We start from the raw sequence: 11810 nt of genomic DNA, 5'->3' as shown, positions 1-11810 counted from the left end.
GGTATATTCCCAGCAGTGGGATAGCTGGGTCATATGGTAGATCTATCTGCAATTGTTTGAGGAACCTCCATACCATTTTCCATAGAGGCTGCACCATTTTGCAGTCCCACCAACAATGCAGCATCACTGTCTTTTAATGTTTCTCACCTACTTGAAGATAAGACAGTAAATTCTAAATTAGTAAAATAAGATAATTTATTTTCTGTTTTTCTTCCTAAAAATACTTCTTGAGCACCTTGGTCTAGGTAAGTTTGGTTGTGTTTATTCTGAAGATTAATTTTGTAGAGTAAGGTTTTCTTATATTTACCATGGCATGAACATTTAATATGAAGCCATTGGAATCTGGGGGGACATGAATCATTTAAATTCAACAAGCATTACTGAAATTCTTTATTTTTTTAGTAAACAATGGCAGACCATAATGCCCAACTAAGCATTTGTGGAAAATTCCTGAAAGAGATCCAAGTAATCTTGAATTTTTTTTTTTCTTTTTAATCTCATTTTAGCTGCACTGGGTGTTCAGCAACCATCACTCCTTGGAGCATCTCCTACCATTTATACACAGCAAACTGCATTGGCAGCAGCAGGACTTACCACACAAACCCCAGCAAACTATCAATTAACTCAGACTGCAGCATTGCAGCAACAGGCCGCAGCTGCAGCAGCTGCATTGCAACAGGTGAATATATAATAGATTTTAATATGTGAGGCAAAAAACTTTATAAAATTAGAGTAGCCAGGGTTGCTACCGTAATTTTTAAAGAATGAAGAAGTGAGTTTTTAATTATGCTTATTGTTTTTTTTCTGGTGATAAAAATTATATGCCTAGCACAGATAGAGAAGTGTGGTTGCATAGTCAAAATTCTTAAATTCTTAAGTTCTAGAATTGAGCAGTTCTTATACCTTAATTATTTGAGCAAAATTCAGTTCTTGATTGATCCCAGAGTATAAGTAATCTGTTTTTGTTTATTTTCTTTCTTTTTGTTTTTGTTTATTTTAGATGAAGTTTAGCTGTTCTAGAAAATTTCTTTTTGGTGTAATTCTGGCTACGTATTTCTGTGTATGCATATCACTTTTTGAGAATGAATACAACTACTATCCATATTTTTCTTTGAAAAAAAATTTTTTTTAATCTTACAGCAATATTCACAACCTCAGCAGGCCTTGTATAGTGTACAACAACAGGTCAGTTTATATCTTTCATGTTAAAAACCGATTTTAAAATAACCATTTGTTGCAAAGTTCAATTGTTACAGATTTTTATTCCCATAAGCTACCTTAATGTGTGAGTTGAATTTTGGGGGAGGGAGTAGGGGAAATGAGGTGGGGAAAAAAGGAATGTCTGCAAGGGAGAGGGCGACATAAGGGAAATCTTAAAAACCCAGATCTTCCACTAGCAGCCAGTGTTTGTCACATGTTTCTAAGAAAGTATTCGGAGGATAATCTGGAAGGAACCAGTCTGTTACTGAGTCTTTGGCCCCCTACTTGTTATCTGGAACCCCTGGGGCTACTCTTTTGAACTAGACCAAATTTGAAAATGAAAAGCTTCTTTTCCCACTTGAAGCTTAAACCCTACATAGCCCATAGCCTTTCAGCCTTTATTTTTTTTAAGCAGTAGAACCTTTCCCCTCCTTCTTTCCTATTTAAATTGTATGTGGAAACCCAATATACAAAATATTTAAATAGAGCTGTTGAAAATGAGAAGAAGCCTACCCTTGTAGTTCACACCCCTTCTTCCAAGGCACATTTCAAGAATTTGCAAACTCCTGACTTAGACTAAAAGCAAGTTTCTTTGACCCCTTTTCCTTAGACTCATACTGTATAATAATTTTCCTCAGGGTCTTATATCTGTGATGCTAGGAAGAAGTAAGAAAAACTGAACCCAAGGAGAAGATTGTCAAGGAAAGAGATTGCCCTGCTGTAATCTGGATAGGCTCTAGGCTAAGCATTCATTCTAGGCTTGTCCAGGGCTGGGAGGTAGTAGTCTTCAGTCCTCAGTGCCATAAGAAGTTTCAAGAACATGTAGCAGTCTGGAGAGGAAAAGGGAATATAAGAAAGAGGGACCAAAAACTAGATCCAAAGACACTATGCAGGGATGTGTGACTTTTCAATCCATAAGCTCTTGTCTGCAGGTTGATGACCCAGTTTCATCCTTGTCTTAAGCCCTTTGGGTCTTCAGAAGCATTGCATTTTCCTTGAAGAGTACAGTATCCCACTAGTAATTGCATTAAACTTCTAGAAAACTGACAAGAGTTTGATCTCAAAGTCAGCAATCTTGTTTTCAGAATACCGTCAGACTTATTTTAATACTGTTTGACATATGTTGTTAAAGATTATAATGTGTTAGGTTGAACCATATGAAAATGGCAATACTCAACAGTTCTTGCCTTAAAATATGGTACTACTCAACCATTCTTAAGAAAAATGGTGTTTTGATACGATTTAACCTGTAATACATGGTGACTCCAGGTAAACTTTTTTTTTTTAATAAAAAGATGACCGGTAAGGGGATCCCAACCCTTGACTTGGTGTTGTCAGCACCACACTCTCCCAAGTGAGCCACAGCCTGGCCCAAACTGAGTATTTTGAATTAGAACTTCATATAGGCTCTTTTTTTTTTTTTTTTAAAGATGACCGGTAAGGGGATCTCAACCCTTGGCTTGGTGTTGTCAGCACCACGCTCAGCCATGGAGCAAACCGGCCATCCCTATATAGGATCCGAACCCGTGGCCTTGGTGTTATCAGCACCGCACTCTACCGAGTGAGCCACGGGCCGGCCTCATATAGGCTCTTTATCCTAGCCTAAGTCTTATTTGTATTCCAGAGTTTTAAAATTTCACCTCCCCATACCAATTCTTTTTATTTTCTGGTAATGGTAGGTTTTGCTATTGCCAGAAAAACCATATGTCAGAGTGTGCTTCATGGTCCTTCATGGTCCCTATACCTATTATGGCAAATCTGACCATCAGGAGTGCTGCTTATTTTAGGGATATACTCATATGCATATACTCATATATATAAGTATATACCTAAATTCAGAATGATGAATTGGATGGCCAGTGATATTTTTTTCAAGGAAGTAGTGTACTGATGATATTAAATCATTTCTGTAGCATGGTAATTAACATGTGGAACTAGAAATCTTTAGGGACTTGGGGATTTTTTTTTTGTAGGTGTTATTCTTATGAAATAACAAAAAATCATTTATTTTTATTAAATGTAGCTAAGTGCCTGTTTTAAAAGAGTTACTTACATATCAGGGCTGCAAGTTGTTAGAAATAGTTGTAGGAAACCTTATACCTAAGGACCTCTGTTATTTTTCACATTTTTCTTAAAAATAAAGTAACAGGTTAATAGGAATTTTTCCTTTTATAAAGCATTTTTGAAACAATAATTCTGATCTTTTTTTTTTTTTTTTTTTTTTTTTTTTTTTTTTTGTATTTTTCCCCCTATTTTCAGTTACAGCAACCCCAGCAGACCCTTTTAACACAGGTTAGTTTGGCATTCCTTTTATTTCTTTTGGCTATCTGAATCAAAAGTAGACTACAGTTTTATTCCTACTCTAGTTTTTCTTTAAGGGTTTAAAGGTATTTATTGGATTGACATATTAATTTAGCAATATAATGCTAAATAAAGGTGGAAGGTGTGTTATTGTTTTTTCTTTTATTCTTTTTAATTGCAGGTCCAGCTGTGATATAATTTGAGTAAATGCAAAGTCTTACTTTAAACTTAATACTGATTTTTGCTTTTACATTTTCTTTGTATGATTTTTGGAAATTTTTTGTATGTCATTTATTTATTTATTTATTTATTTTATTTTTTTTTTAAAAGATGACCGGTAAGGGGATCTCAACCCTTGGCTTGGTGTTGTCAGCACCACACTCAGCCATTGAGCTAACCGGCCATCCCTATATGGGATCCGAACCCGGGGCCTTGGTGTTATCAGCACCGCACTCTCCCGAGTGAGCCATGGGCCGTCCCATGTATGTTATTTTTTTAGCTTGCCCTTACCAGGTGAAGTTACTGTGTTATCAACTTAATTTTTAAGCAACATTAAAAGTTTTGAACATTTTTTTTTTTTGCAGCTGGTTGGTATAGAAAATTGAACCCCGGACGCTGGTATTATCTGCACCATGTTCTAACCAACTAGGCTAACCGGCCAGCCCCAAAAGTTTTGAACTTTTGATATGTAGTGCTAACTTTAGGCTTTGCAGACCACTTCCAGTCTCTGTTGTATGTTGTTGTTCTTTTTTTTTAATAGCACTTTAAAAACGTAAACACCATTTTTACCTTAAACTGTACAAAAACAGGCTGTGTGTACCTAGAGTGAAATACTATGTAGCTATTGAAAAGGAAATGGAATCTCTTTATATACTGGTATGAAATGATATCCCAGATATGTGAAGTAGAAGAAAAGGAACAGAGCAGTATGTTATTATATGCTTCCATTTATATAAGAGGGAGGAGGGGGATATTTGTCTGTCTCTTTATCTGTATGTGTATATTGGAATGAAACATCTCCACGAAGCTCTATAATAATAACTGGTGACAGTGATTGCTTCACAGGTAGGGAGCTAGGTGGCCAAGGAACAGGGATAGAAAAGCTTTTCAAAGCACAGCCTTATAACACCAACATCTCGGGTTGAGATCCCTGTACTGGCCAGCTGCCCCCCGCATCCCCCACCCCCCAAAAGAGAGAGAATCTTTTGTACCTTTTTAGTCTTGAATATATTACTTTTTAAAAAATAAAGTACATTTCAATTGAGAAATCAACCTTACTGTCTGTTTTTATTAAAGAACTAAAATCAACTTAACACCTGTCTCATATTTTCAATTCCCAACAGTAGAATTTCCAAATTAAGGAGAAAAGCTGTAGAGATTTCTTTTCTTAGAACAGCATTTCTGAAAGTGTGTCCATAAAGCAGTAAGTTTCTTAAGATGTTAAAGAAATTTCATGAGAAAATTTTGTGGTCAATGTTTTAGAAATGTTGAGTTCCTTTAGTATATTGAAGATGTTCCTGAGTCTTTGTTATGCCAGTATGGATTCTAAGAGAGGGCTAAAACAGGCAGCTTGTGTGTGTGTGGGGGGGCTTGTTTGTGTTTTATAAAATTAATTAACTTTGGTGGCTGGCTAGTAAGGGCATCCATACCTTTAACCTTGGTGTCATCAGTACCATTCTCTGACTCATTGAGCTAACCGGCCAGCCTGGCAGTGTTTTTAAATTCATTGTACTATCGTATCTTTTTTTTCTTAGAGCAACTTATGAAAATACTTTTCTAAGGGAACTTGATGAAATAGGTTGAGAATAATTTACAATTTTTCAGACTTGATGTACATGTATATTTTCTTTATATAAGTTATTTTTATTAACAGTTTGGGTTAGTTTTAAGTAATTTAAATTTTAGACAATTTCAAATCATTACCTTAATTTGGTGTTGATTTTGTTTTATAGTCACCTGTGGGACTCCCTACAAGCCTTAGCCTGTCTACTCCTCAGCCTGCGGCACAGATAACTGTATCATATCCAACACCAAGGTCCAGTCAGCAGCAAACCCAACCTCAGAAGCAGCGTGTTTTCACTGGGGTTGTTACAAAGCTACATGATACTTTTGGATTTGTGGATGAAGATGTGTTCTTTCAGCTTAGGTAAACTTCATTAGGTGTTGGCAAATGGCTTCTTACATTTGGCATAAAGCACCTACCTAATTGTGGCAAAGATTGTACTAAGCTATAATTTTCTGTTTTAATCATTCAGCTTATATTTGTACCTGTTACCTTTTTTGATGAATGTGATTAACGATATCTTTTGATTATTCAACAAACTCTAGTTATGGTGAATTCTTTATAAATGTTGTATAGGAGTCAGATGGCATTTCTAACAATATTCATGGCCAGACTTACAGTGAGATTGAAAGTTGAAATAGTTATATGGCTTTTAAAATCTAATTTTCTGTTTGACATATCTCATGACATGATAGAATAAAAAATTGTTTTTTTAATTGAAAAATTAATAGGGTGAAGTGATTGCTAGATTAACATATTCATAGTAGTACTTTGATAGCTTTGTGGTGATTGCACGAAATATGAATTTCCGATGATGATGATTTTTTTTTGGTGGCTGGTCGGTTTGGGGGTCTGAACCCATGACCTTGGTGTTATAAGGCTGCACTCTAACTAACTAAATATATTTCTAAGAAGTAGTACATTTGGGAAATTTAATTACTGTATAAGATTTTTCTGAAAGTGGGCTTCCTGTTTTCTGTCTTGTCTGCATTTCCCTCATCTTTCTAAACCCAAAACAAAACTCTCTTGGGTTATAAAAGTTAGAAGGTGCTGTAGAGGGAGGGACACAATATTGGGAGAATATGGGATGATAAATTATTTCTGCACAGAGGATAAAACGCGGTCAGTTCTAAAATGGGTCTAGGAGGTATATCTACTTTTTAAAAGAGCTTACCAGGTTTCCATTTCAATTAGAGTTTACTTTAAAATACTATGTATGTAAATCTTGGGGGGGGGGTTATTTTGATTGTGTTTATATTTAACTTAATTTCTTTTCTTTTTGTTCCAGTGCTGTCAAAGGGAAAACCCCCCAAGTTGGTGACAGAGTATTGGTGGAAGCTACTTATAATCCTAATATGCCTTTTAAATGGAATGCACAAAGAATTCAAACACTACCAAATCAGGTACATAACATAAAAAGTTAGGTATTATAGAAACTTGGTTATTGAGTCTTCTAACTCGCAGGGGGTTTTTTTTCTTTTTTAAAACATTTTATTTCTTTTTTTTTTGTTAAGAATCAATCCCAAACCCAACCTTTACTGAAGACTCCTCCTGCCGTACTTCAGCCAATCACACCACAGACAACATTTGGCGTTCAGGCTCAGCCCCAGCCCCAGTCACTGCTACAGGCACAGATTTCAGCAGCTTCTATTACACCACTATTGCAGACTCAGCCACAGCCCTTATTGCAGCAACCACAGCAGAAAGGTATTACATGCACTGTATCTTTGCTTTTTGCTTCAGACTAATATGTAACTCTGTAGTAGTTAAAATAAGAGTATTCTTCTAAAAGGCGGGGGACTTCCAGAAAACTTGAAAGGAAGCTTAAGTATCCTTGAAAAAACACCGCTACTTGTATAGCTTCATGGAAGTTGTTTGTTTTTGGTGGCTGGCCAGTACAGGGATTCAACCCTGGACCTTGGGGTTATCAATACCAAACTCTAACCAACAGAGCTAACCAGCCAGCCCTTTGAAGTATTTTTATTTTATTGCTTTTAGTGATAAAAATTGTTCAGTGAGTAGGAAACTCAAAGATAAGCTTTTTGTGGACTTAAAACTAATGTCAGAACTACTAATCCCGTTATTTTATTTGTAATGGAAGAAAATGTTTTTGAGACATAAACAATACCAGTAACATTGTATATGCATATAGTCTGCTGATAGCACCTTAAATTACTCATTGAACCATACTGTATCAAATGAATGAGCTGAGTTTTAAATGTTTTTTTGCAAATTGATTGATTGATAGTCTCACATTTTCTGTATAGAAACAATGTTTAAAATAATAGTTAGCCTTGGTTTACAGATGCCTACTTCATTGGTATTAAAAAATTATTGCACTTTTTATTTTAAATTATGACACACTTATAGCAAAGTGATAGAACTGATTATGGTATAATAAGTTATTAAGTGAACACCCATGTAATCACTAATCAGGTCAAAAAATACAACATTGCTAACTAGCTTTTTTTTTTTTGCTAATAGTTTACTCTCTGAGTATGCATCCTCAATATAGTTTAACCTTGTCTGTTTTTGAACTTTATGTGTAATTCCATTTGTGTAATCTCTTGTTTAACATTGTGTTTTAAAGTTTTTCGTACTATTTATTCCATATTGCTCTAGTTTTTTCATTTTCATTGTTACATAGTATTTCATGTATGGATATTGTACAGTTGTCTGTTCCGCTTTGGTGAACATTTGGGTTATTTCTGGGGTTTTTTTTTTTGTCTTTTTTGAGACTGGCCGCACTGCGCTCAGCCAGTGAGCGCACCGGCCATCTCCCGAGTGCGCCACGGGCTCGGCCCTTATTTCTGGTTTTTAGTTTCTGAAAACACTGCTATGAATGTTCTCATATATGTGTCTAGGGGCAATGTGCATAAGTTTTTGTAGGGTATATATTTTTTGAATGGAATTTCTGGGTGTAAAGGGTATGTGAATATTAAACTTAGTAGGTAATACCAAAACAAACTTGTTCCCAAGCTACATGTTTCTTGTAGGTATCTGACCTTTTAGTCCTGTAATTTCTTATTTTTTTCTTTCTCATATTTTTCCTAAGTGGTTTTGTTTTCCCAGTTGTAAATTGGGACTTGAATACCATTTTTTTCCCCTTCCATTGCCTCAAGAAGAGAGATGGTTTCTGTGGAAGGGCTCAAGGAAGCAGTGTTTCTGGTGGTGATGTTTCCCATGGCTTTGTGGCTAGTTGACAGGAGCAATGAGAGTAGGGTAGAAAAAAGTAAAAGGGAAAAAAAAGAGGTGTGATAGGATAGATTACTGTGGAGTTGGGGTGTGGCTAAGGATCAGTTACTGGAAGGGCAGGGAAATCTCCAACACCAGCCCATGAATTTTTAGAATGGCATAGTTTATAACTTTAATGTAGGAAGTATTTATATGTTACCTGTTCCTTTGCTCACCCAAATTTTTATCATGAAAATTTTCAAATACACAGAAAAGTTGAAAGAACAGTGCAATGATTACTTATATACTTACTACCTTGAACAATTGTTAACATTTTACCGTATTTATCTGCATACCTGTGTGTACAAATATACACATTTTTTGCTTAATTGTTTGAAGTAATTAGCAGACATTATAGCATTTCACCTCCTAATATTTAAAGCACACCCTCTTAGAATATTTTCCTATGGTACCACAATATTGTCACATCTAGGAAAAAGCACTTAAATATTCTGTTTATGTCCAAAACTCCCTGGTTGTCCCCCAAATATCTTTTAAGGTTTTTTTGTTTCCTAAACAAAAAGCAGTTAAGTTTCATGCATTATGTTTGGTTATGTTTCTTTAATCTTTTTTTTTTTTTTTTGGCAGCTGGCCGGTATGGGGATCCAAACCCATGCCCTTGTTGTTACCAGCACCATGTTCTCCCAAGTGAGCTAACCAGCCAACCCTAATCTTTTTATTCTAGAATAAGTTTTCTGCTTTTATTTTTTTCCTTTATGACATTGACTTTTTAAAGAAGTTGGGCTAGTTGACTTATAGGTTATTTTGGAATGCTCAGTGCTCTGGATTTGTCTTGATTTCTTGTATCTTTATCTTGTTCCTTTATCTGCCATATAAACTATAAACTAGAAGTTAAGTCTAAAGGTTCTGGGCAAGAATATATTAGAGATGATATTTTGTAGTTCATATTGCATTGTGTTAGGAAGCATATGGTGAGTTACTTTGATTTGATTACTTGGACAAAGTGGTGGCCATAGATCTTTTCACAATAAGGGAATATTTTTTCCCTGTGCAAATAATCTGTGGGATGATACTTTGGCACCAGTAATTATCTTGTTGTATAGCGATCTTTGATTTAATATCTGTAGATTGGGGTTGGCAAACTGTAGGACTTGGATTTGGCCCATGGCCTGGTTTTGTATGGTCTTTGTGCTAAAAATGGTGTTTGCTTTTTTTTTTTCCTTGGCGCCTGGCTGGTACAAGGGTTTCTAAAGTCTTGTTTAAAAAAAGAGAGAATATATAACAGACCCCATCTGTGAGCTACAAAGGGTATTTACACTTTGGCCATTTACAGAAAAAATTTGCCAACTTGTAGGTGATTCTTGCCTGTGTCAATTATTTCATTGGAGTTTGCAGAACGAGAGCTTTTCTAATTGTATCATCCCTCCTAAGGTCACTAATAGCTGTCACGGTTCTGCAGAGAGGAATTTCCCTTATCTATCGGGGGGTTCCCTTCACCAATTTGCAGAGTAAGGAGTTGGTGTTAAAACTCATCTCAAGTGGTGGCAATGAGTTTTCTTTCTTACCCTCTTTTCATTGTGGCCTCGTGGGGGTTTATGTATTCATTGTTTTATACTCAGTCGTCTTTCTTTTTGATGATTTAATTGTCCATATATAGTTGGTGGAAACCCTTTCAAGCTGGCTCCTATGTCCTTTTCAGATGACCCTATTAAGGCTTTGGGTAGGAGGGTAGTTCAAAAGTTTGTGGAAAAATATAATTGAAAAATAATACCAATGCTTCCATGAACTTTTTGAAGTACTCTCATACAGTTCTCACTTGCCTCCTACAGTTGTCAGCTATGCATAACTGCACAAACAACTTAATCATCAATAGCAAAGTTGGATTTAATCAGCTTACAATGCTAAATTTCATTGTCATATATTCCACAAGTTATCCTAAAGGTAATGCATTGTATACATTTTTAATTTACCTTCAAATTGAAGTTATTACTTTTGTCAAGTCAGGGAAACACTACTCTGGGGAAAAAAAAGAACACTATTTTCGTTTTTATATTTTCTTTATTCATCCATATAGTGTTGTGTTGCAAAGTTCCTTAACTCTGTAACCCCCCGTTTTCCCAAGTATAGAATTAAGTTGGGGGAGGTCTGCTTCTGGTTAAAATGTAGATGTAACAGTAATTTTAAAAAAAAAAAAAAAAAAAAAAAAAAAAAAAAAAAAAAAAAAAAAAAAAAAAAAAGATAATATGAGTCTTTCCATGAACTTTTTTTTTTTCCTGCACCTCTGTGAACTTTTTGAAGAACCCTCATATTTCTTACAGGAGATGTCCTATTGAGGGTGTTATTAAGTTGAAAGCTGCCTATATGTTTTAGTGGTGACACTGACATTAAAAGGGAAGTAAGCATAAAAAAACCATAAGAATTCCGCTGATATACACATTTTTCCATTCATGATAAAAAATCATCAGACTCATTGGACTAATTTTTTAGGAAACAACAGTAGTTGAGAATTTTTTCCTCCTACAAACTAGATTAGAGCAATAATGCAGCTGAACACTATACTAGGCTCCACACTTGGAATTAATATTCTTTATCATAGTCTGGTGTAAGAAAAATATGATGTAGCTGAGAGATGGTGACTCTCATATATTATGTTATCAGGAAGAATGAAATTATTTGTTCTATATCCTTGTGTTTCTTACTTTTCATGATGCTTAATAGTTCTGTCTACTTCAGAGACCTTTAAATCAAGTAATTCTAATGAAGTTGAGGAAATTTTTTTTTTCCTTTTTGTCGTTTTTCGTGACCGGCAACGGGATCGCAACCCTTGGTGTCGCGTCCGCACCGCGCTCAACCAGTGAGCGGACCGGTCTCTATATGGGATCCAAACCCTCGGCGGGAGCGGCGCTGCGCTCCCAAGCGCCAGGCCGGCCCGAGGTTGAGGAAATTTTAAGGAATAACAGCTTTTTAAATTTTTATTTAAATGAGATGTTGAAAAAGGGATGAGTACTTTAATGTACTGTCGTTGTAAGGCACTTGGATACTTACTCTAGTTACTTTTAAAAAATATGTATCTGTCCATACATTATTTTAAGTTTGTATTGTACCAAAGAAGGTAGACTTATGCTATCCTATCTGGAAATAAAAGCTTATATTATTTCAAAATGAAATTGTTAATTTTTAATACTGGGAAGAATTCAAGATAGTACCTGTTCTTTCAAAAACATTATAAGTTATGCTAACTTTGAAAAAACAATTTTAGTGACTCCCAGTTTGGCTGTGTTCATCTAATTTAACCACGTAATGTTTTTTTTTTTTTTTTTTTCCTTTTTGT

The 11810-nt window shown here is 35.3% G+C and overlaps 1 protein-coding gene across 1 annotated transcript in view; it reads left to right on the top strand.

The window, feature by feature from the left end:
- CCAR1 (cell division cycle and apoptosis regulator 1) overlaps positions 1 to 11810 on the top strand; it is a 65915-nt gene that overhangs the window by 17005 nt on the left and 37100 nt on the right. The window contains exons 3-8 of the mRNA XM_008578477.1: positions 507 to 679; positions 1141 to 1185; positions 3460 to 3492; positions 5454 to 5647; positions 6573 to 6687; positions 6799 to 6991. Of these exons, the coding sequence (XP_008576699.1) occupies positions 507 to 679; positions 1141 to 1185; positions 3460 to 3492; positions 5454 to 5647; positions 6573 to 6687; positions 6799 to 6991 (753 nt within the window). The remainder of the gene's footprint in view (positions 1 to 506; positions 680 to 1140; positions 1186 to 3459; positions 3493 to 5453; positions 5648 to 6572; positions 6688 to 6798; positions 6992 to 11810) is intronic.

The sequence above is a fragment of the Galeopterus variegatus genome, unplaced genomic scaffold (genome assembly GCF_000696425.1).
Source record: "Galeopterus variegatus unplaced genomic scaffold, G_variegatus-3.0.2 Scaffold1691, whole genome shotgun sequence".
Lineage (NCBI taxonomy): Eukaryota > Metazoa > Chordata > Mammalia > Dermoptera > Cynocephalidae > Galeopterus > Galeopterus variegatus.
Note: the sequence above shows the minus strand (reverse complement) of the source record. Positions and strands in the feature narration are given on the sequence as shown.